Genomic DNA, 26,670 nt, shown 5'->3' with positions numbered 1-26,670 from the left:
CGGAAAGCCTCATATCAGAGCTAACCCGTACAAATAATAGTCACAGACTACATCCCTATTTTTTAAAAAAGCTATCTCTCCATGTTCATTGAATGTTAAGAGAAAGGAAGCCCAAAAGCACTTAGGCCCTAAGAAGCCAGAAGGTGATGATGAGCCTGGTTACTCCTCTTCACAGAGGATCACCAGAGGAGTGTCCAGAATAGAAAGCAATGGGCCCCAAAATGGGACATGCCCATCGGTTACCCTATATAAACCTTAAACCTTCCCGAAAGAGTGCTCCAAAAACCCATTCCCATGTCAAAATATATTATGGCATCCTAAAAAGTTGATGTCCCAAAATATTTGTCAAGGTGCAAGACTCCTCCTTGTTGTTTTGCTACAACCGTTTCACAAAGTAAGTCTTCTGGAATGTATTAACACCCGAGTACCCATGAAACCCAGTCTGAACTTGCCTCTCCCTTACATAGCTTTGAAAGCATTTCCCCACAGCAGCAGCATCAACCTGGATTTCTGGGATGCTTGGCCAAGAGGAAACAGCATGTGCACACAAGCCTACAGAGGGCAAGTTGGGCTTTGAAAATCTCAGCAGTGAATCAATGGCACCAGCATAGATTGCCAGCAATAGCTTGGGCAAGGCAAGACAAAGCCTTTGACAAGCATGGAGAAATAATATAGCCTTCCCTCTGTAAATTCAGGTCTGGCCTCGTAATGAAGAAAACTGAGTCAGTTGAATCAGGAGACAAATTATAACCTGTTTCTCCTGATGGTAGCTGGTACACTCACCAGCTACCATTACCCTGTTCAGATTAGAAAAAGAGGGGAGCACAGCACAAGAGAAAGTGAAGGGGAGAGTGGCAGGGAGACAGATAATCTAGCTCAGGTGTGTTCAACATAAGGCCTGGGGGCCAGATGCGGCCAGCGGAAGCTTTATATCCGGCCCTCAGGCTCTCAGAGGCTGAGCAGTGCTGAGATGACAGGCTGAGCAGTGCTGTAAGGGCAGCCCGCATGAAAACTGGCTCTCCCATATCTTGAATAATGACATCACTTTCTGCCTAATGACATCACTTCTGGCCCTCAACAGGCATCATGAATGCTTCATTGGTCCTTGGTATGAAACGAGTTTGATACCCCTGCTCTAGCTCACCACTCTCCTCTTCATCCCCTCTATTCCATTTGAAATGCAAATGAAGTGGCAGTAGAAGGGAAGTGGGGCAAGTCTTCTCATGCCTCTATGTCAATCAACAATGAGGTAATGGCATTGGACATATCTGGTGCCCTGCCTTAGACACTCAAAGAACGTGGGCCACTTGTGTGTAAGTATAATAGATTCTTAGGGGTGATTCCTATATAAGGAGTGATCCTTCCATAGCTTTCCTGGTCCTAACTGAAAGAAAGATTTCTCTATGAAATCAATACACATATGGGGAGGAGTGAACAGGCCACAGACTTCCATCTCGTTTCCTACCTTGAGGCTAGCAGACACCTACCACAAGCTCTTGCAGCAACTTGCAAAGCAGGATTTTAAACTGAGAACTGAGCAATTGTGCCTAGAAACCTTCCAGGTATTGCAACAAAACTGGTAAAATAATTTGCAAAAAGCACATGAATCATACTTCATCACTCCCTTGCCAGCAAAGGATGAGCAAGAAGGCACTGCTTTTCAGCTATCTATGTAGTTCCTCTGTGGTTCATTAGATAGGTGCACCAAAGCAGAGATAGGAGACCCAAAGCTGTCTCCTTCCTATGTCTTTCAGGTTTGATCCTGTTAAACCAGCTGCAGCAAGAAGTATGCCAACACACACTGTCCTTATGGAACATTTTTTTGCAATGGAACCACCATAATCAACTCTATAACTATGTTTACTTCATTTTGATTTTATCAAATAATCTCGTTATGTTTAATTTTAAAAATCTAGTTCTGATGGTTACATTAAAAAAAAGGAAAACTTGTAGCGTTTGCTGAAGCCTCAAGAAATCAAAAGGATTCTAAAGTCGTGTTTCTAGAAGAACATTTGTTCCCTGAACCAGAAGCCTGTCTTTTCATACTGGCTCAATTCCAAGGAATATCGAAGTAGCACTAGTGTGTCTCAAACCAGCGCTACTGAAAAGTTAGGCCCCAGCACTTCAACTTGGTGCTACTAGCACTCTGTACCCACAGTTACTGTGATAGACACGAACTTCGTGTTTTGAAGGTACTGTCAAACCTTGCAGTATCAGCCTTCTTGAGACAGCTGACCCCAAAGGCCAATCTCCATCCAGATCATATGAAGCCCTAGCCACTAGTGCTAGCGATGTGGTTGTTGTGTGGACACTGTATCAGCTCCTACAGACTCTTCTGAATTGCTACTCTTGATTCAGATTCAACCCCTGCCTGGCTTTAGCTGTGCACAGTAGTGTAGCTTGAGGGGGGTCATGGTGCTAGGTTTTTGCAGGTGCCTGAATGTGCCATGCAAGTGGTCCCTCCCCTTCTGAGCCATTCCAGGTGGCTCTCCATTTTGCTTTGGCTTGCATGACATATTCGGGTGCCTGCAAAAACTTAATGAGTGATCCCCTCTTCAGCTACGCTACTGGCTGTCCGTGCACCTACTTCTGATTCTGATCCTTCCGGTCCTTGATTGCTGATCTAGAAGGATCCTGTTTGGGACCAAGCACCTGTTTTTGAACCATTTGGACTGGCTGCCAGTTCCTTCTAGTCTCAAAACCTGACCGCCTGGAATCTGAACCATGCCTAGGCTGATGACTTGTTATCCTTGGTTCCTAAGTGCTGAAACAGAATTATCCTTCAACCAAGTCATGCAGCCATTGTTGAGGTGGAAGATTTTCCTAGATCTCCTGAGTCTCCTAGGTTGGAGATAGCTTAGGAGTATAAATGTCTGTTTTTGTATACGTGTACAATGTATACACAGATATTTCTTTAGGTTAAGAAGCTGAAATCCCATGCTAACATTACCTTTTAAAAACATGTACCTGCATCCCTTTTACTGAAAATAGCTCTTTAATTTGGCAGGCCCAGACATCACCCACAGAATTTTCCTAACAAATATTAAGCAACCCCTTCCTTGCCACATTACGGATACAGGGCCCAATCCTATCCAACTTTCCAGCACCAGTGCAGCTGAAATGCAACCCCAAGGTAAGGGAACATATCTTGAGGAGGCCTCTGTGACTGTCTCCCCACCACAGGATGCAGTGCACACCCCATTGGTACAGCTGCACTGGCCCTTGAAAACTGGATAGGATTGGGCCCGCAATTGTCTGTGAAATGCAAAGGATGACAGGAATTCTTGCTTGATTCTAAATCACATTAATTCAAGGAACAAGGGCACAAGAAGCTCCTCCTACTTCTTTGCTTAATCACTCACTAACTGGCCACTGTTTTCTCTTTCTCTCCTTGGTCATGGTGGTGCATACTTATAACAGAGTATGTAACTTACCATATACTGAACTTTATTTTATTATGCAAAGTCCATCATCAAGTGATTTCGTTGTGTGCTGAACTAAATATAAAGAGGGGGTCCATTCTTTGCATACTTATAAGTGTATAAATCACCCCTCAAGGTGAAGATGTTTAAGTGGCATTGCAAATAAGTGGAAAAAAATTACCAGTTCTCAAAAAAATATACTAAACATCTTACCAGTACACTTACAAGTCTTCTTTGTTTTCAAGCTTGTTGGAGGAATTATTTAGCAAGCCACTTGCCTGGAAGGAATGGCTTCTTGCCTTAGGTGAACAACTAACTGCAAGATTTATAGAAAGGGATATAAAACTTTCAGTAGTACCTATACAACTTAGCAGGCAAAACCAATAGTAATTGAACTCTTAAAATCTCAGGCACTTGGGAACCTAAGTACTAAGTACTAAGGCAGGAGGTCTGTAAGTACTAAGGCAGGAGGTCTGGTCTAGAGGGTTGAGCCTCCATTTGCCTGAAGATAACATCCGAAGGTCGCCAGTTCGAGGCCACCGGCACCGTGCAACCTTGAAGCAGCTGACAAGCTGAGCCGAGCTATTCCATCTGCTCTGAGCGTGGGAGGATGGAGGCCAGGATGTGCGACCAGATCAAGAAAGAAATACCTGAATGTTGTGGTTTCTTGAAAGATAGAAACCTTCTTTCAAATTGTAAAAATCCCTACTGGGATTTAAACTGCCTGCCTATGTAAACCGCCTTGAATAAAGTCTAAGGAGAAATCTGAGGACCAAGAAAGGCCGTATAGAAATACCTGTATTATTATTACTACCACTACTACCACTACTACTACTACTTAGCACTAAGTACTGTTACTGAAAATGACCCAACTAATGAAAATGAAACTAAGGAGCTAAAAATGAAACCAAGGAGCTAGTTTCAGTTTCCCTTGTTTTGGGAACAGACTGTGCATTAAAAGTACAAGAGGAAAGCCTCACAAACCGAATCAAGGCACTTCTGAATCTAATTAAGTGTAATGACAGAGAATAGCCCCCTCGCTTCCCACTCAGCCCCTCTATGAAGACGTCCTTAATATATGTTAAAGACAAGCTGATGCATAAAAGCAATGGAAAAGCAGGCACGGAACACGACAACAGATTTACTTACATGAGGATTAATGCATGAAGTTGTCCCTCACTAAAGGAGCAGCTGGGAAGTGCTCTGCTGCTGTTTACTTTATGCAAAACACACAAAGCAGCTATTTATGTTTATTTGAAGTTACGAGTGGTGGGATGTGCATCCCAGCACGCTGAGAACAAAGCCTACATACAATCACTCTGACTCCCACCCACTGGTACTTCTTCGAATGAGGGACAGATTTGCATAGGACATCATCGGGAATTGGAGCCAGCGATAACAGCTGAAGCTGGGGCAGGACATAGAGGCTTTGGTAGGTTATGAATGATTGAAGATGGGAGATGGGAGACCACACAGCCAGTGACTGCAAAAAGCCAAGCATTCCAGGGAAATCATAAGAAACAGAACCTGAGGAAAGAATGTGTTCAGTCAAGTGAAGGTTAGAAACACACTGATGACCCACCACACCAAGGGAAGAGGGCTACACACAACTTTTATCTTCAATATGAAAGTTTGCTACATACAGAGAGCTTTTTCAACATGGGGGAGTATTCAGAAATATGATTCCTTCCACCTGCAGTCTTACACACTACATTCCAGAACACAAACTTAATGCTTTGAAGCTTAATAGGGTCATGTCAACCTGAACAGTGCCACTTGCTTTTTAGACTGATCATGCAATAGGCTCTGTTCTTGTCCTTGCCCAATTCTATGACCAGACCCTAGGCCAGTCAGGGCCTACCATGTTTCTACCATGTTGGCAATACAGTCAGACCCTGTTATCCGTGGATACGGCATCCACGGATATGACTCATAGCAATGCATTCTTGGGCAAGCCAGGGAGAAGGAAGGAACCTCCTCGCGACCTGGAAGTGGGTTTTTCAGTGCTAATAAAGCTCCTCAGGCTTGGAAATGGCACGGTTAGGCCGTGAAATGGTAGGAGCCTTGATTTTCACGCTTTTTAAAAAAAGGCATTTAACTTGGACTCCGGTATCCATGGATTTCAGTATCCATGTGGGGTTCTGGAACAGAACCCCCATGGATACTGGGGTCCAACTATAACTTGCCTCTCTGTGTTCTCTCACTGACTGACTGTAAGGATGACATTCATGGCTCTCAGTCACGCTGAGACTGTTAGAAGGATGGCTCTTAAAGAAAGCTGCATGTTATTTCTGTTATTATATTGCCACAGCCTGCATGAGTCACATCAGGCTCTCTTTCCAGCATTATTATATTAGGAGCAATCCCTGGGAAGATTTTGGTTCCAAAGAGGAAAAAAAAATTGGCAGAAATAATCAGATTCCCATATGTTCTCTGGGTAGTTTAAAAAGGAAACTGCCTGCAATGCTGAAGGCCCAACCCTGCAACGTCAAGAATGGCTTCTACAAAAAAAAAAAAAGGCTTCTACCAACCAGAAGAAAATCAAGATGCTTTTTCATCTGCCAATGACCCAAAGGCTGCCAAAACAGTCCTCCAGAGTTGTTTGGGAAGCTGGTGATAATATTGTAGTTTTCTGCTAAACACACATATAATGTATTTGATTGGTATACGTGATCACATAGCACAGGGCTGCGCAAACCACAGACCAGGGGCCAGATCCAGCATCTGCATGGATCCCTCTGTCCGGTGAGTGGACCTTCCAGTTCCACTCACGTGCTGCGCCTTGATCGGGGGACATGGATGCTCTGGGCAGTTGCTTCGGCCCTGACATCTTGTCACATGGCCTTCTGGGATGCTTGGCAAATGACATGACTGCCCAGAGCATCCCTGTCCTCTGAATGAGGAGGACTTTGCACAGCATCCGGGTGGAATGCTCGGATGTGGTCCAGATGGGGACCGCATTCCAGGAACACAGCAGTTGCTAGTTTGAGCACCACTGACCTAGCAGTTTAGAAATGGGGAGGCTGTAGCTGTTGTATACCCCTATGCAGTACATACTACCAGTCATTATCACAGAGCAGAACCTGGAGGGAAATAAAAAAGAGATCTATGATTTATTAAAAGAGATGGAACCATGATGGAAAACAGTAGCGAAGAAACAACACTCCCAGCCCATCAAATGCTAGCCATCACCACAAGTTAAACGTGGTGACCTATGAAAAAGGCATGAGACTACAATCCTTACCCTCTTCCCTATAAGACACTATGAGAGGAAGCAACACTGCACTGGCCAAGCATCACGAATTGTCACCACACACTGTCTTAGTTAAGCAGCAACAAGTTATACCTACTGAGGGAAACTCGGAGATGATTCTGATGTCACAGATGTTCACTGCAAAGCTCCGCACAGCTTATGAGTGGATGGGGAAGGGAAGTGGCATGGGAGAGATGTGTACCATTGGTGTGTTGTTCACAATGCTAGGACCAGGTGGATCCATTCTCCCATCAAAGCAATGCTGTTCTTCAGAACTACCGTCCCACTATGGCCCTTCCCAAATTACAAAACCAGGCCAGAGGACACATACCCAAACATAGGTATGAAGAGGCATTGGTTGGGCAAGAGTTCAACAACTAGGTGCCAATCTAAACAGATGCATCTTCTTCCTGCTGTATGAAGTCCGTACAAATTTCAGTCCTGATAATAATGAAAAGCTTCCCACTTAATCAGCCCCATGGTTAAATTCATAAGGTGCTTTTGCCTATCTGCCTTTATTAATGTAAAGACTGCACAATTTCTGCTTGGTACAAAACCACCAGTTATCTTGAAGGTTAGATGGAACTTTGTTTGAGGCCATGTCCAAATGGTGTATACTGTTATTTTCCTGGCTCGCCTAAAAACAAAGCACATTCTGCTTTTGCACTTGTTAAGATCTAACCTTTGAATAGGGTTCCGCCAAACCAAACATCAATGCTTTAGATTAAAACATCTCCATCACCCTTGTAACACGCAAGGCAAATATTCAGTGCTTGGCTGAATATGCTGCATCTGTCTCCATCATCATCATTCTGCTTGTGCCTTGGCTGACAACTAAAAAGCACCAGGAATCCCCTGAAAAATTAAACACTGGATGGTTAAAAAAGGTGTTCCTTTTTATGTGCTGGGTAAAGACCACATTTTTCAATCCTCTCTTTCCTTGCTGCCACTCAGAGATGGGCTGAAAGCCAAAACTATGCTGGTAAGCTTGTTTTTCTATTTAAAGTGTTCATTTTTATTAATAACCCTTTAATACCTACACACCAGCACTGTATGAGTTGTATTTCCATGTTATGTCATCAGAAGCTGTTATGTATTTAATTCCTGTGCCCTATGGATATCATTAAACACATACAGAAGGGCATAAAAAGTCTACTCCACAAGGACTCATACCAAAAAAGAAAAGTGGAATTCCCAACCCCCATCATGGGGTCACAGGAAAGTGAGAAAGGTCAAAGGGAAGGGAATCTCTATAAGCCAGAAGAAATGTTTAATGTTTCTTCTACTTCTTAAACCAATCTGAATTACACAATTTAAAATGTAAAAATTAGCATGAGCAAAATCTTGGTGGCAATTTTGGTGATTAGAATAAAAAATGCCCTGAGCCCTTGATGGAAGAAATGATGAGCAATGGACTTCATTAATGAAATTGGCAAGAAATACAGGCATGTGCAGCTTAACAACCATTCGCTTAACAACGGACTGCATATATGACAGTGGTCAAAGCACAATAAAGATGCTCTTAACGAGGCAATTGCATCTCCCAGAGCCTGCAGCAGTGTCTGTTTACACAACAGAGAGACTCGTAATGCAAAGAAGAGGCAATCTATCTCCAGTAGCCTGTGCAGTCAGCTAGTGTCTGTTTACACAACAAAGGCAATAGATTAAACTGAATGTTCACTTAATGACCTAATTGCATAACAACAGGGATAAGAGAATGTATCCCCTAAGTGGAGCACACCTGTACTGATTTATACAGTGTGCAAACTATTGGGAAAGCGCTTATGCATGTAAGCTTTCCATGGACATTTTGTCACAATGAAATGAACTTACGTGCAGCGTCCTATTCACATGTTAACATTAGCACACCAGATAGGTTGGCCAGATGTGCTGCTGGCATGCATGTGAATGGACCAATGCACAGGGTAAGTACATTGAAACATGACTTTGCATATGTAGAGAACATATACGAATAAGGGTTTTGTTTTGTTTCACATTCTGCATCAACTTGGCCTGAAACTCTTCTGTGAAAATGTTTTTTAATACAAGTTTGAGTTCGACAGTATTAAACGTGGGAAAGGCATGAAATTTTAACTGCAAGCAAGACTTGAATTCTACCTTAAGTACAATTTTGTGACATCTGAAAGGCCTGTGTTGGTAGCAGATCACTGTCCTACCACCTCTGAGAGCAGAGCCTCTGAGAGGAATTCTATCAGGGGGTACAAAGTTTCTTTTGAGCCCCCTTGCTAAGGGGGAGGGGTGAAACAGAGAGGGGGAGCATGGTGATGGGCGAACAGAATAGGGGCAGGGAAGGGCAAAGCAGGAGAGGGTAGAGACAGCTGGAAAAGTCTTTGGAGCCCAGGTCTACCCACCCATGTGGCATCAGTAGTGTCCCCAGCATCCCCAGTCATGGTAGTGTCCCCAACATCCCGTACGGGCAACAAGTCTGAGTAGATAGGAAAATGTCAGATCCCAGGAAACTTCTGGGCCCCCTCCTCTGGCTCCTGGGTCCCCCTTTCGACCCTGGACCCGGGTACAAATTACCCCCTTTACTCCCCTCTCCTAGGCCCTGTCTGAGAGTTCTGCTGAGACTGTCTTCACTCCCAGCATATTTCACTATGATGTTCTTTGGGTTCTAGCCTACCCCCAACCCAACCCCTTCCTGCCCACATCTTGTTCTAATGGTCTGGTTTTCAACTATGTAAGCTTAAAATGTTTTGCTGCCCTTACATTTGAGCTCTGATAAGCTCTTTTACATTTGGTTGTATGTATGGTCTTATTCCCTTGCCACCCTTCTTACATGTGTGACAGCAATTCATAACGATTACAACAGGTAGCCCAATCCTGCCTAATTTCCCCCCCCCCAAAAAAAAATTGTTACATATATGAAGCCTAAAGGGGTCAATCTGAGTTTAAAAGTATGAGTGGGTGGAAATGACAACATTACACTAGAGGCATTCAAATTATACGTACTTTTGGGGTCAGGAATGGGGCCAAAGGAAAAAAAATTTCAGTTGTGATAATGCAAATGAAAACAAAGTCATCCACTAAAATATTTTTGTAATTACTTTCCTATGGAGCATAGGCTATGCTTCTAAATTTAGCTTGAATGCTCTTTGGGCACCACCACTAAATAATTTATGTTGTCGGAGAGCAGGATGCATTTGGATATTCATTCATTCATTCACTCTCATACACAGAAACATGCCAGTAAGTTGCAACTAACTTAGATTGCTAAAACAGTAATGAAAGGGGTGAAACCATCCATGAAATGAGAAAAGAACATTGGAAACCTGTGCAAAATGAAGGAAGACAGCTAATGTTTATAAAATATTCCTGTTATCCCCTTCCTACAGAAACACTTCAACTTGCAGAAGAGTCCATTCCTCATCTCCTGCAAGCTCCTTTGATAACACCATCTGGAAGAGAAAAGCAATGTCATCCGAGCAGCCCAATCCTTTGCCAGACTTGAATGGCGGCCAGAGTGCTTTGCAATAGTGGAACAGAGTTCTGCTGTTATGAACTGGCTGCTGATGATGCACAGAGCATTCCATTGGTGGCCATTTTGGGAGCACTGCCGCAAAAGGTGGCAGCACTCCCTGTCTGTCACCAGACCCTGCTGTGCTGCCGGAGGAGGTAAGTCAATGGCAGGGGTCAGGAGGGGGCAAAACTGGGTAGGGAGGGGGAGGAACGGGGGTAGGGAGGCTACAGGGGAGATGGATCCAACAGCGATGGTGTGTGCCAGATCCTATACTCTCATTTTGAAGCCTCCTTGCCCCCTTTTCTTTACTAAAGAACTGGTGCAGGAATAGTTTGATCAAACTGAAATACTTTGATCAAATCTCCACAAAGTCTAAAGAATACTAAGGGGGGATTCTTATATTTTTCTATGCATCCTCAAATTTTAATCTGTTTTAATATTTTAGGAGCACAGAAATAGCATTTGATACATTGCAAAATATGGAAAATGTTACCATTATTTGCAATTCACCGATCATTTAAGTTGGTGCAGCTCAATTGCTTTCAATCAGTCACAAGCAGGAGCACTTCCTATCCATTCCTAGCTTACTGGGTGGGTGCGAGGGTGGGGGGAGATTGTGTCTTTTACCTTCCCTGAAGAAGGCAGCTGCAGCAAGTCCACTTCCACTGGTTTGCTGGGACTGAGAATGAAGGTGCCAACCAGTGCTGCAATAAGAGTGGGAAGTGCAATGGTCTGAGTATTCCTATCTTCCTAATCCATACTCTTCTGAAGGGACGTAATTGAAGCAAACACTTCATTGCTCCAATTTCCATCTTCCATGCAGTTTGCCTTTGGATACCACCACCAAGAGAGGCTGGAATACGATTCATGGTTTCTCCCCAGATTCCTTAAAGCCTGGAAACTACAGTCTGGTACAACTGGTACAAAGAGGATGAAGAGCGGAAAAGGAAGAGAGAGAGAGGGAAAAGGAGTCAGAAGTGTCAAAATTAAAAAGAGAAGCTGAACTGGACCTCAGTGCAACCGACTGCTTTCTGGGAGAGGGAAAATGTATCCTCCAGTGTGGGAGGAGACCAATTCTGTAACTGGCTGTGCTTCCTGGAAGAAGGAGGGGTATTCCCTGAAGGGTCAAGGAATGCCCCCTTTCCAGAGAGCTACTACAATTCCCTGGATTTCCTAGAGGGAAAAAAATGACTAATAAATCAGTGTATTTGGATCTGCTCTCTCTCTCTCTCTCTCTCTCTCTCTGTGTCTGTGCATTTAAGAGAGAGTTCTGACAAGAGACTTGTCAAATGTTACAGTTACAGGTGCAACTACAGGGTCCTGTATTGTATGGTTTCTTTCTTTCAATTGGCTAGGTCAGATTTCCAGTAAGTCATTTACAGCAGCTTCTTGGCCTCAAAAAGTTGATTTTCGGAGAACTCATACGACTCTAATTAAAAGCAAATGTAATTGGACAGATACAACTTCCTGAGGTTGACCGCAGTGATTTGTAGTCAGCTGGCCAAGGAGGCTGTTGAAATCCCTTGTAATATGGGATATATACTTTATTTGATCCTTGTAGTTATCCTTCATTGGCTTAGGCTAGCACACTTCAAAGACACTATACTCTATATTATATTTATAATTATTAATATACACTATATTTTTTAAAAACTGTGCTTTTATGAAAGTAGTTTACTGTTGCAAATATAAATGAAATCTAAAAACAGAAGTCAGGATACAAGTGTCAGAAGCAGAAATTATTGTTCCAAGCCAATACTTTTACCAAGTAGTCACTTCTTGAACTTCTAGCTGTCTTTTGATTAGAAAGTCACAAGTCTATCACAGGGACACATGATCAGCCCTAAATGAGACCCATTCTATATATTTCACGCACTTGGAATACTGGCACAGACAACTGATGTGGATTGTTCCTATGTGGGTCCTTCCGTCTAAGCAACATTTGGTTTTGTGTGACAGGTTTAGTTGAAAAAGATGTACTAAAGCTATCGTTTTTTCTCATTCCTATGGTGCATACTGTGGTGCTAGAAGAAAGCACTCTGCCCTCTTCCAAAATGTGGCTGTGTCACACTATCCTTGGGTAGTCAAAAGACACCTGTATTTCAAGGGAGAAATATAGGAATTTTAAGCCTAGGAATTATCCACAAGATCACACCTCTGAGCACTAACACACACTGCTTTGGAAGAAATATGGCCTCATCTCACATGAATTTATCCTACAGATCACCGTGAAAGAAGATGGGTGGAAGTCAACCTGGGTGCAGTAGTTAGCAACAGCCTTTTCTCCTTTGGTCTTCACTTTACTCTCTACTGGAGTTTACTGGGAAAGCGGTAGTCTTCCCACAGCCACTACTCAAGACTAGGGAGCCCAGACAGAAAGAGGCCACCTTGAGGAAACCTGGACAACCCTACCTGTCTTTTAACTTGTTCAGGTGGGCTTGGATGCTCAATCAGTTGGTACATGCCAATCTCAGAAAGGTGGTCTAGTTTGGTGTGGTTCTCTTAACTAGACCTAGACAATAAAGGCAAGCAATCCACAAAATGACCTGTTGGCTTGGCCACATGGTCTTTCTGCAATGGTGCTGATTTCAAAGAGTCTCATGGAAGCAGCATAGCCAAAACTGGAGTGCACTGGCAAGTCCTACTCTGCTCTCATAACCATGTTCCTGCTCTCACTGGTACAGAGTTTCCCTGTGCAAACAAATGCTGTACCTGAAGAAAGTGGGCGTGGAGCTAAAAGAGTATGTCAACATTGGAGGGGGGACTTGCTAGTACAGCCTATAAAAAAAAACTGAACAGGGCTGTGGTCTAACTAAGCATATAATTCTCACATATTTCGCACCAGGACCCACTTTTTAGAATGAGAATCTGTCAGGACCCACCAGAAATGATGCCATGACCGGAAGCGACATCATCAAGCAGGAAAATTTTTAACAACCCTAGGCTGCAATCCTACCCACACTTACCCAGGAGTAAGTCCCATTTGCTATCATTGTTAAAAGAATATACAAAGTAGCTTGTTAAAAGTACAGGTCTGTAACATTTCCCCAAATGCAGTCACATGCCATGGTAGCATCAAGTCTAATATATTAAAAATAAAATATTGAAATGAATGGGGACCCACCTGAAATTGGCTCATGACCCACTTAGTGGGTCCCAACCCACAGTTTGAGAAACACTAGTCTAACTTATATTCTGGCTAACACAATACCTAGCATGTACATAACACTCTTGGAGTGCTCAAAACTTTCTTGCTGACAGATTTCTCACTTTGTTTACCTCATGACCTAGCTGACTTCAGTCTTTTTTTCCTAACTTCATCTGTTTTTGATGGCCTCTGGTTTTGGATGGACTGCCTCATTCACAACCACTGGCCATTTTCTCAATCTTGGTTTCTCTGAGAACATTTCTGCCTCTGACACAATCACAGTCCTAATGGCATTTCTGCTGGCAGCTGAGTCAGTATTTAAGTCAGGTCTAAGGTTATCTGTGAAATTTCAATTAAATTGGAAGCTTTGATAATTTGATAAGCTGCCCGTCATTTTGAGTCAAAACATGAAGTTATCTGATCCGCTGTTTGCTTTTCTGGGGGCAGAGTGCACCAAAGACCATAAGCGCAGACAGGTTGAAAGATGGATGTTGTGGTGGAGATTTTACCAAGTAGCTTTCGACATACCCACGATGAATCAGAAAGTGGTTATCTATCAATTGCTTGGAAAGTTTTATCTTTTGGACACAGTATTGAAACCACCTAAAAGGCAATCAGATCTTCAGAGCCAGACAGAATTTTTTTTTTTAAAGGAAAGGAAGATAAAAGGCCTTACCCAGAACTTTCCTTCAAAGAAGAAATTGCTTAGAGACACTGGGCTGGTTGGCTTGTGCACTTCCTTTACCTCTTCACGTCTTTCCTTGAGCATTGCAATTCCCTCCCTCCCTGCCTTCCTGGATTGTGGCAAACCATAGCCTGCTATTTTGTACTAATCAATGAACTATGGTTTGTGTTTGTCCGACAAACAAGTTTGAAACCAAGATCAACCTATGGTTTTGTAAAATGTAAGTTACTTTCTTCCATAGCTCTTCTTGGGAAATCAAAGGGCCTCAACAGAAAATGACGCATGGGTAGAATAATCTGGTTCTAAAATACTACAATAAATTTTAAACCATCAATCAGCTTGAGTAATGACCTATTCAAATGCTCAGAGTCTAGAAGGAGAAAAGAATTCCCTATCAAACCAGCTGTTCTATCTCTGACACGATCATAGCCATAATGATTTGCCTTCCTCTAAATTAGGGCTTCTTAAGGGGAGAAGGCATCCATACCCAAATGAACCAAATGATGGGGGTATGGGAATCAATCTCTGAACAATTTTTTAAAAACATTAAATTAGATTACTATCACCATTATCATTATCAGATGGAGGCGTTCTATTCCTAGCTATCCATATGTAAAGTAAAACCAAGCTATTGACGTCTTTTGAAGTCATACTGGTACTTAATAGGGCTGGTGATGGTGATAATTTTGACAGTCTGGCGGAAGGGGTAAGGGGACATTTTGGGAAATTTGTATATCGGGGGGTCTGTAATTGTAGAAAAGGTCAAGAGTCACCAATTTAAATGAAACAACATAGATTCACATGTAATGCAAATGGTAATGTGAAAAGAACCACAAGTTGCTGATAGCCACCATGTGAAAGTCAGTGCTGATGTATGTCGTACCCTTCAAGATTAAGCATGTTCCCAAGTGAATCACATGAGAAGTAAAATGTACAATAACTTTGCACAAAAGAAAAAAACATGGAGTAGACAATATCTCAGAACACTCTCTACATTTCTCTCAAACCCACAGAGAAAGGAGTAGAATATGGTATATGGAATGCATTTGAGAACACCTTTCTGCAAAAAGCTTTTAGTATCAGATACTAATTCTACTAACAGTGTCCAAAAAAAAACCTTTGGAAACACGCAAGTTGCCATGTCACATAACCAACTTCACAAAAAATGCACCTCTTCTTTGACACCTGCCTGGTTGTCCAAATAAAAATACTTCTGAGAAAATATGTTTACAGTTCTCTGTTCCTTGTGAAACACATTACTGCATGCTTCATTTCAACTTGACATCAGGTACCACACATCAGACCACACCTACTGGTGGTCCTAAATATTCCCATCAAACCCATACAGTCCCATAGCACTAGTATACAAATCACATGTTTTGAGCAAAACTCAATAGCGTTCAGTTCTTGCTATTGCATGAATTTAAATTTGTCTATCAATAACATACCATCCAAATCCATTATACGGGCAGCATTCAGAATGCACACGTACATAACAGAAAATATCAACCAAACCGATCCAGGGAGGAAGCTTCAGCACCCAGGAGAGGCAAAAGGGGATGAGATGGATGTTATGACTGCAAGAGGGGAGATGTATATTCTGCTACTATAGTATTCATACATGTGATATGCAAAGTTATTTAAATTTCTCTCTCTCCCCCACCCCTTCATCTTTATATACAGACAGGATTTTTTATGTCTGATGACCTCCAGATCTGGAGGTAAAAAGAGGCTGGCATGTCAGCATAAATTCAGTTACACATCACAGTAAAACATTTCAGATTTCCAAAGATATCAACTACCTTGCTAGAAACCAGACAGTGGATCAAAAGGTGCAAAAGAGGTTTTCAGGAGTAATAATTATTTAAGGAGAGTAATAGCTACAAACTGATTAAAAAGAAACTTGATTCTGCTGTGTGTTATGGAATTGTAATCGTACAATTAGTTTCCAGAATGTGCACAATTTTCTGACTCAAGCTGCTGATCCATTCTGCTTGGATCTGTGCCACCTCGTCAGGTGGCACAGATCCAAGTAGTCCCACTGGGTCTGCTGCAGCATGACAAGGGGTAAGGGGAAAGGTTTCCCCTTGCCTCGGGCCATGCCATTTTCGGCTTCAAACATGAGCTGGATGCAGCGCAGGCCCCCTTGCCTGCCTGTTTCCAGCACAAGTTAGGATTGCACCCTCTGATTACCTTTGAACAGGCTTTAACCTGATTCGAAAAGAGCCACCTCCAAGCATATTTGGAGCTCAACAAATCTGACATAGCCATAACCAGATCAGAAAGGAATTCTGCAAGCATATTGAGACCACTGTGAGGAGGTTTAAGATCTGTCTAGCAAGAAGGAATCACAAGTAATAGCTCAAACATTTATTTTTTCATTTACATTTTTATCTCATTCTTCTTCCAAGGAGTTCAGGGTGGCATACATGCTCTTGCCTCCTTCCCCATCATCTTATCCTCACAACTATGTGAGATCAGACAGGCTTCAAAAGAATGAAATTGCCCAGTGATCTTCATGCCCGAAGGAAGATCTGAACTTGGGTATCTGCATTCTTAGTTCAGCCCCCTAACTACTGCATCATCCTGGGTCTCCTGGTTACACTCAGCAAGGTATTGGGCACAGCAAAAATTCGGACAGTACATAGGGAATGAGTGATCTTTGAAAAGTCTGGGGGTTGGGATGTGATAGCAGGGTGCTGCCATTTGTTGTTCCACTAAGCCACATCCTTCTGCCTAAGGGACAAACTACATCTTACACAAGGTATCAGTGATTTCATTGCCAGACATTTTACCTTAAAGTAGATATGGAAGGCTCAAAGTGTGATATGAGCAGATACATTACTGGAGAGAGTGCTTGGCTCTTTCCCGATATGCTTTTTCCCCAAACTAAATTCAACCCCTCACACACAGGCTGTGGTTAATACCATGAGGAAAAATTAGCCTGCAACTATGGGGGGAGGGGGGATTAATATCAAGAAAATTGCGCAGAAAAAAATTTAACAATGTATCACCCAAAACCACTGCTCCAATCACACTTGGAACCCCCTGTCAGTCTAAGGCCTACCAGTGCCCAAAATGTTGCCTCACCCCTTACCTGGCAGCATGCCAGCCACTGTTTGTGTTCCTTGGGTTTGCAAAGAAGAGGGGTATGGAGTGGAAGAGAGGAGAAGGGTGAGCAAGAATATCAGCCATGTTCTAGCTCTCCAATCTCCTCCTTACCACACTTCTTCTTCTACTCTGTTCCCTTCTTTCAACTCTAGGGACCAAGAGGAGAAAGAGTAAAAGAGGTGGGAGGCCTGCAAATCTACTGCCCGAGGTAACTGCCTTACATTTTCTGCTGCTTTTCTATTCTTATCCCTATTATTTAATCCTGTATCATTTTAAAAATTGTTTTTAATGTTTTTATTCATTGTATTTTTATTTTTTTAATTGTATACCACCTTGAGCATAGGAAATGTGGTATATACATCTTTCAAGTAAGTAAGTAAGTAAGTAAGTAAGTAAGTAAATTCTTCCTGGATACACCAGCTGCCAATGAATTCATACAGTAGACATCTAATGTATCTAGGCTGACTGTGCCAATGGATGCGATGAGAAGATAATAAACATCAGTGATGGCCAGGAGAGAGCAACAAAAGGCCACAGAAATCAGGAATCGAGGGTCATGATATGGAAGTGGCAATTGCCTCAACAGCTTCCACAGTCAGAAGGGAAACAAAAGGGCAGTGATTGGCTAAGGGAAATGTAGGCAGGGGGCCACTTTCCTATCAGCTGCAAGGCATAATGCCAAGATGCCAATAATGGACCCCACGGATGTGACGTCCATAAGTAACGCATAAAATATGCTTATTGGCAGTGTTTCAGCTAAGCAGAGGTTATATTTTTGCTCTATCTACAGCAGGATCTGCTCCCTCACTATGACCAATTATGCTTTCTGGTTCCAAAAAAATAAGCGCTCTGGAAACTGTGCCTGACACGGGTCACAATCAAAGGCTTCTGAATTATCTTTGAGCCTCACTGCACCTGGAAAGGTGGGTGGTAATTAAAAGTTGCTATTTAACTGGCAGGATTTCCCTCAGCTGATAAAGCCAATACTTTGATGATTGTAATGATTCCTTGGGAGAGTGCAATTAAGCAAACCAACAAAGCGAAAAAAGTTCTCTCCTCAGATTTATGGTTAGGTGAATGCCACGTTTGTTTGAATTTTCCTCTCTTTCACACACGCACACATCCTGGCGTACACTTGCCAAATTACAATCCCATTTCCCTTGGATTTCAAAGTTTAAAATAAAACCAAGGGCTCTCCCATCCTCTAGAAGCAATAAAATCCAATGACCTTTCGCTTCCTTCCTTCCTAATGAAATTGCCATGGTGTAGAAGCAGAAATCAATGATGGAACTTACTCTTTTGGGGGGTTTAGGTCCTCTGGTCTTGACTCAAAGAACCGAAAGACTTCGTCGCACTGTGAAATGTGAGGGGGAAGCCGCACCAGTGCCTGTTAATTTTTTTTAAAAAAAAGAAGTATGTGTAAGAAAGGGAAACCAACATTTAAATTTGAAAGAGAAAGAGAGAGAGAGAGAGAGAGAGAACAAGCTGAAAACAGCAGGATGACATCAGGTCAGATATGCTAGTGAAGAAAAAATAATTTTGGAATAATTTTGGAAAAGACACCATTGAGCAGACACTTGGGTAGGGCAACTGGGGAGGCCTTTGGCCCTACACTTTCATGACGAACATAAGGCCATAATAGGGCCCTCCACAGTGGTTGAGATACCCTGTGCCTGCATCAGGTCAGCAGTCTGCAAAGTGATTACTTGGCAGAAGCAGCGCTGCTGAAAGAGTGGACCATGTGAAAATTGGGCTCTAACAGTACCTTGGCCTTCTCTTACCCCTTCTCTCCTTCTCTCACCCCTCTTGAGTTGTCCCTTCTTAGCATTCCTTGCCTTCTGAGGCCTCCTTCTTTCCAGAGCCTCTGTGCTGGTGAAAGGGTGGAAATGGGAGAGCCCAATTATCAAGGGCTGAATAAAGAGCTTCCAAGGTCCACATTCAGCCTGTGGACCTTATGTTTGGCAAAAACTGTCGGTCATTAATGACTGCTGTTACAGGCATTACTTCAAAGATGCCCATGATAATTAGGGCCAAACTACACATTATATTGAAATGTGTTGTTTGACCTTGCATGCATGTTTGCTTTTTCTTTTTTAATGGCAGCCATGGGGATGCACATAGAATGGTGGGTGACTAGGGCTGTGGCACATGGGGTGGTACATTTAACCTTTTCACCTTAGCCCTAGCATAAAGAGCCCATTAAATCACTCTTTATTTCAGATTGACAAAACCCTGCTTAGGTGAAAGAAGAAAGCTGCATCAGATGGGTCCTGGAAGTGTTCGGTTTACACAAAAATAATTCCAAGTCCTGTGAACAGGGCAATCATCCAAGGGAAGACATTCCAGTGGGCAACAAATATTTACTTGCTCAGCTCATTCCAACTTTCTGATTACCAGCAAACATTCAGAGTTTTGTTGTTTGTGTTACGCATGAAAAAAGATATCCCTTGTAGTCCCTGTTCCCTCACCTGGCTTCTTAAAGGCTTCCAATACATTGCCAGAAAGAGTCTAATTATCAGAGCAGATCTGTTTACTTTAGCTGTGCCAAGGCAGAGAAATATCATGCAGTCTTTGGGAGGTCTGCTAAGCAGAGGTAGCTTGGTTATCTCCTGTGAGGACACATAAGCCTTACACACTTTGGCTGCTAGAATTTATGCACGGTCTCTGTCCATGCAATGATTCATACCAAATTTGATATGTATTGCTTCCCTGTGCTGGGGAGGGGGAGAAAAAAAAACACCTCCGCATTTTCCAGGAGGTAAAACTCCAATTTGAACAATGATTTGCCAAGGCTCAATTTGGCCCAACACCAATTTCATGCCACAAGTGGACAAAGAGGCACATATCTCTAAATGCCAGTTGCATAAAAGATGTTTTGCAGGTTTCATGAGTATATTTTATTGCAGCTATGTATTATAAGCAGTGCTGTTTTAGTCTTTTATTTTTGGGTGATTGCTGTTGATTGTTTTATACAGTTTATATTTTTGTGAGCAGCTCTGGGTACCCATCTAGAAGAAAAGTGGGGTCAAAACTGAATGAATGAATGAAATTTCTGTGACTTCCAGGACTCAGAGCAGCACACAAGAGACTGTTGCCCTTTATGACTATTATAGATGGACTAGTCCCATATATTGAAAATAAACAGAACACCCTCATCCCAAACAATGCATGCTTTTTCTAGCCTAAGCTGCAGCTTGAACTTCGCACAGCGTGAATTAGAAATGTTGAGAATTAAACTTGAGTTTGAGACCACTATGTGGCATGTTGTATTGACACAGAAGGTGAACAATGCCAAGATGAATGCTGAGTGGTTGTTAGATTGCCATTGTTTGGATTCTTATTACAACCACCATTGATATAACAATTTTCAAATGTGTATCTCTCAGGTGTGACCCTCTCAGTAATGGACTGTCTGCTTTTTCAAATTGAATCCCAGATAAGTAACCAACTTTGGGGTCTTGGGGTCCGAGGTCAGCCCAACAACCCTTGGAGTGAATTCCTGCTTTCTGAGCAACATGTCTGATCAGTGAACCCATAACATTATTTCATATTGCGCATGTTTTGTGCAGTTCATTTCTGAACTATTAATGTGAAGGATAAAGTCCAAGCACATGTGATTATAGATAGCCATTAGGTCTTCATTTGCTGGACAATGAATTAATTGTTGCACAGAAGACTTGATCTCATAAGATAAGACTTTAGTTCCGTTGCACCACTCATGGGCTTCAGAATCAATGCTTCTTTTCTTCAGCCTCTTAAAAATCTGATGAAAGCTGCCATCAATATGCTTGTACCTTGTCTCTTGACCCTACTGGAAGAAACATGCTGGACTAATTTTAGAAACCCTATTAGGACCCTAATTAATCAGCAAGTACCATAACTGGAGATGTCACTATCACTGCCTTTGTGTAGCTGGGTTTGCGGGGGTATTCCCAAAATAAGTTATGATGTAACTTATTACATTACGTTACATTACATTACATCGATTACATTACAAATCAAATGTAATTTGATTAATTACATTTCTATCCTGCTCCTCTTCCAAGGAGCTAAGGGCAGTATACATAGTTTTACCAATGTAGAATCCTAGGCATACCTATTCAGAAGTAAGCCCCATTGAATTAAGTGGTACTTATTCCCAGGTAAGTGTGTATAGGAATGCAGCCTAGATGTATTAACCAGTCAATGCAGAAACATAGTTGCCTGATTCCAAGGTAAACCATTGGCCCATCTTGCTCAGTATGTCTACATTGTCTGGTAGAAGCTCTCCAGATTCCACACAGATAACAATCCTAGCTCTACCAGGAGAAGACAGGGATTGAACATGGAGCATTTTTAGCTGCAAAGAAGGTAGTCTTCCACTAGGCTATAGCTCCAACATATTGTAAACCACTGGTTCCCAAACCCTGGGTTGGAACCCACAGGTGGGTCATGACCTGATTTTTGGTGGGTTGCCAAAGGGTGATGGAAAGATCAGATAACTCATTGCCTCAAGCTCTGAGGCTGTTCAAAAATCAGATATTGTAACTGCTAATTACCCTGCAAAGAGCTTAGCGCCCGCAGTTTGCAAGATAGCTGCTAACTTCCTTGCAAGGAGCTGAGCTCCTGAAGTTTGCAAGCATGTGTAATTATAGGAAGATAAATATTTGAGTGTCTTTTTCTGGTTGTTATTATTGCTTATAAACAAACAAACATTTCTAGATCTCCTTTTTTAAAGGTCTGGTAAACTTAGGTGGGTCCTAATGGAATGTTGTTTTAAAAAGTGAGTCCCAGTGCTTAAAAGTTTGGGAACCAAACTGGTGTAAACTGTTTAAACTTTGCTCAAGTCCTATTTAAACTTAAACCTTTGTTCATGCAGTCAGGATGCTAAAAGATGGATTGTTTCACACTTTTCTTTAAAAAAAATTGAAAGGTGAATTAAATTTGTGTTTATATTTTCAAGGCATGTGTCAATTACTCTACAATGAATCATCATGGGATTACACTAGGTGATATTGCAAGACTGCTCAGAAGTAAGACTCCTGAGTTATGGAGTTGGTTGCCAAGTAAGGGTCTGATCCAGAGCAGTGTGTGCCAGCTCACCACCAGTGTGCACTGTCACAAACATGCTGTAAGGCAGGTTTGCAGGCATTACCATTGGCTGAGCGACAGAGCTGGCCCAGTGCGAGTCTGTGCTGGGAAAGAACCTGTTGGAGGCCAGTGATCTGCCACCAGGCACTCTGTGTGAAGCGACTGGAGGTGGAGAGGTAAGTCAGAGGTGGAGGTGATCCAGGGTGGGTAGAGGGCGGGGGAGGGAAGCAGGGCGGGAGGGGTAGGCAGGACCTGCAGAGCTCAGCTCCACCAGACCCAGAGTCCCGTGTTGGGCAGCACAGCCCAACACAAGGATTCTTGATTCTGCGCCAGCTAAAGAGCCGCCACTGAGTTGAGAAGCTGCATTGTGGGACTACTTCCCTTACTCAGGGAAAGAGGACAAATATCCCCTTTTCCCGAGGAGCCGCTGGTGGCTGCCCGGTGTGCACAGAATACTACGTCAGTCATCTTTGGCATTGCAGGAGCCCCACAGGGAGCCCCAAGTGGGTTGTTTAATTGTGAACAGTTTTAGCCCCCCCTCCCAAAATGCTGCAGATTATGTGTTATAATCTACACCCTTACATTCTTTGAAAAAGTTGATAGGACTATGCAGAATTGTCTGAACATTCACATTGATAGTTTGGATGGGGACATTTAGTGTCACTGGTCATAGGAAATAATTCTTACTCTGCAATATTCATCAATGGGCTTTAGTCTCTTGACAGCAACATCTCGAATGTGACTTCTCCGGAATAGGATTTTACCTGGAAAAAGAAAAATACAGAGATTGAGCCTGTAGCTAGTCAGATCCTGGATCACGCTAACACACAGTTAGGAAATTCATTGCTCTTAAACTCTTCATATCCATCAAGCTGCCTCCATAAACTCTTCATATCCATCAAGTTGCCCCCATCATCATCATCATCATGACTCAACCCTGGATAAGACATTTATACAGAAAAGACCTACTGCAGTACTAATATACTTTTATTCTTCAACTCCCTGAACAGAGAGAAAATATGGATCCAGGGACAGTAGTGTAGGAGGCTTCCAGCCCATCTGCTCTGCTCTATCATTGACTGCTGCAAGACTAGCAATCTGCAGGGACCTACAAGTTCACTTAGGAAAATCTAGAGTCACACAATGAGTTAAGAAAACCTAGAGTTACCAGCATTTTCCACATTTTCCTAAGTGAACTTATAGGCTGCTGCAAGTCTCACAACAGCAAACAGATTCCCAGGAGCCCTCTAGGGCCCCTGGGAAGGGCTCCTGGGACCAATCCGTCTTGGCCTCTGGGTTGGAGTTAGAGGAGAAAGACATTCCTGTATTTGGCCACTGGATGCTCCCAAATGATGGGACCTCCACTATTAAGCATCCCAATTAACTTCAGAGAGGAGGAAGTGCCTAGGCAGGCACTTTCTCCTTCATTCCTTTTCCAGAAACCAATTCCACCTGGCCTGACTCGACCCAGAGAGAAGGGCTGGAGGAGAAGGAACATTATCCAGCCCTGGTGCCAGATAAGCAAATGAGTAGGTTGGCATGCTGTACCCAACCTCATGCAGTGCGCCAAGGTCAGGTGCACCCTGATGCATAGATCTCTTCATAACATGGTATGGTTATGTCTCATTCTCTAAGGGCGCAATCCTAACCCTTTATGTCAGTGCTTTCCAGAGTCACATAAGCTTTCCAGCACTGACATAAGGGCAATGCAGCTCTGAGGTAAGGGAACAAACATTCCCTTACTTTGAGGAGGCCTCCATGAGTGACACCCAACTGCAGGATGCAGCACACGTCCCATTGGCAGTATTGGAAAGCACTGACATAAGGGGTTAGGATTGCACCCTAAGTAACATTATTAAAAATTATTACTGTTATAAAAGTATTTAATAATAAGGCATAGACTACTGACAGCATAAGGGCTGGGGCAGTTCAGGTTTGTGACACTTTCCATACCCTAAATCTCTGAAGCAGGGACAACCATCTGCTTTTGAGTACTGTATACTAACTTAGTGACAACAACACTAATTGAGAAGATCGAGGAAATGAGCTCATCTCAAGTTATGTCAGAGAGGGGGTTCTACAGCACAAAAGCATTCTATCTTTGAATTGAATTATTTTTAGCAGTCACATTTTTACTAACGTTGAGGAAAGAACAAGTGACAGATTCTTTCTGCAGTGGAAGTAGATATCAAACTGTCAGCAGAATTATCCATTCTCTTTGCACAGGCTGTGTAAGAGTACTGACTTTCTAATTTCCTCTACCTTTAGCAGCCAGGTATTCCCATTATAATAATAATAATAATAATAATAATAATAATAATAATAATAATAATAATAATAATAATAATAATAATAGTTTGCAGATAATATGACCCGGGCATTTAGTTAGAAACAAATGTATTTAATCTTTAAGGTTTAGCACCTACTTTGCATGCATGAGGTCCTAGGTTCAATCCTTTGAACCTTCAGGGTGGGATAAGAAACATCCCTGTCCAAAACCACTGCTGATTCATGTTGACAATACTTAGCTAGATGGACCAATGGTGTGACTTAGGATCAAGAAGTTTCCAAAGCTCAAAAAAAGATAGAATTCTGCAAAATTCAAATTTCAGCCCCAGAACCACAGTCTGAAAATAAACAGAACTCGTTCTCAATGAAAGAACTCAAACATTTCAAAGAAATAATGTGGGAGTTGGAGTCTCTGAGCATGTTCCAACTGCTTTCCATCTCTCCTGAGGAACCACAACCAGAAACTGTAGTGTCTAAAAAAAATTAGCAAAAGAACCATTCCTTGTGCATTTGCAAATAAACTGAGAAAAAAGGGCTTTGAGTTCTGCAAACACCCTTACAGCCGCATAACCACACAGCTTGACTGGATCCCCCAAGTGCTACACAATGCTGCATGGGAAATTTATCTTCATCCAGCACACAAGTTGCGCAATCAGGGGTATTTGCTGGATCAGAACCACCAGGTGTTCACTGTGGTTGGTTCTGTTCTGACACATCCACTGTTTGTTTTGGAGACAGGATATAGATTCCAGGACCCTCAACCAGCAGACAGTGCTTATAGGCCATCTATTCAGACTGAATACGTGCACAGATTAAGAGCCTTCACTGCTACACTGACAATATTGGTGTTGTATCAATATTTGTGATGTATTTGTATCACTGCTACACTGATATTTATTGCAGCTTGATCTGCAATACGGCATCAGAAATTTGTAGGAATTAAGTGAATAACACTTGTTTTGACACTACAGTGGAAGGTAGTAGTGTACTTAGAGGGGGGCGAAATGGTAAGTACTGCAGGCACTGCTACACGTCTTGTAAGCGGCCCCTCCCACTTCTGGGCATTGACTACAATGCGCAGGATACACCGCTTGGTTCGGTGAGCACCTGTGCATTGCCATCGCTGCCTGGCATGGCTTCAACAGCAAGTGGAAGGAGCAGCTTCAACAGCACATTGCGACACCTGCAGTACTTACCGTTTTGCCCCCTCGAGCTATGCTACTGGTGAAAAGCACTGCAAAAGCAACATTATTTCCAATCTAAAAAATTTTTTATTTTTATTTTTGCTAATAGAGTGGAATTAAATAACCCCTTCCTTCAGCATGACAACTAACAGCCCAATCCTATCCACACTTTCCTGGGAGCAAGCCCCATTGACTCTAATGGGACTTATTTCTGCGTAGGCATGCATAGGATTGGGCTGTAAATGGTGTGGATAAGTTGGGCAGAGTTCTGAAAGTGCTGCAAATTTTGCTGTTAAAAAATGAGGATTTTCTGAACAGTCGCCATTCTCTGGTTTCCCTGTTTCCAATCCAAGCCACAAGCTCAAAGCCAGATGGGTGGCGGACCATATTTTAGAAACTATAAAGAGACCAAAGACATGGAACACATGAAAAGACTTCTGAAATTGTAATTCAGCTATGCTAAACAGTCTGCAAGGAGATTTAGCTGCTGCCAACAGTTCAGAGTATGAGACTATATGCAAGACCTGAGCCTGAGAAACAAGGTAACATAATAAAGTTAAGAGTTACACAGTGCAATCCTATCTTGCGCTGGAACCGGCAGGCCAGGAGGCCTGCGCTATATCCAGCGTAAGATTGGGGCAAGAAGTGGCTCAGCCAGAGGCAAGGAGAAACTCTTCCCCTTACCCCTAGCTAGGCCTCCATGGTCCCAGTAGGACTTCTCGGACTTGTGCCACTTCAGGAGTGCCAGCCCCGCCTCCCACCCACTTGCCCACGAGACCGCCCTCCCCTGCCCCAGAACACCTCCCTCCTGCCTCCTTCCTGCCCTCTCCAGACCCTTGCGTCAGCTGAGCTCAACTGACACAACCTACCTGGTGCAAGCCACCATGGAGGCTGGATGCAGCCTCTGTGCTTCAGCGCACCTCCATATGCTGGCTTGCTCCCAAGGAGGCGCAAACGTGCTTTACGGCATGTTTGCAACCCTCCTAGGCTGGTACAAGGGACTTGCCCCAGCCTAACGCAGGGTTAA

General features: G+C 42.8%; 1 protein-coding gene across 6 annotated transcripts in view; it reads right to left on the bottom strand.

Moving 5' to 3' along the window:
• Positions 1 to 26,670, bottom strand: part of SH3PXD2A (SH3 and PX domains 2A) — a 310,946-nt gene that overhangs the window by 145,490 nt on the left and 138,786 nt on the right. For all 6 annotated transcript variants that reach the window (XM_066619739.1, XM_066619736.1, XM_066619737.1 and 3 more), the window contains exons 4-5: positions 22,858 to 22,934; positions 18,396 to 18,487 (exon numbers count right to left, since the gene is read on the bottom strand). In XM_066619739.1, the coding sequence (XP_066475836.1) occupies positions 18,396 to 18,487; positions 22,858 to 22,934 (169 nt within the window). The remainder of the gene's footprint in view (positions 1 to 18,395; positions 18,488 to 22,857; positions 22,935 to 26,670) is intronic.

Source organism: Tiliqua scincoides, chromosome 3 (assembly GCF_035046505.1).
Source record: "Tiliqua scincoides isolate rTilSci1 chromosome 3, rTilSci1.hap2, whole genome shotgun sequence".
Classification (NCBI taxonomy): Eukaryota; Metazoa; Chordata; class Lepidosauria; order Squamata; family Scincidae; genus Tiliqua; species Tiliqua scincoides.
This window is presented reverse-complemented; position numbering and strand designations above follow the sequence as displayed.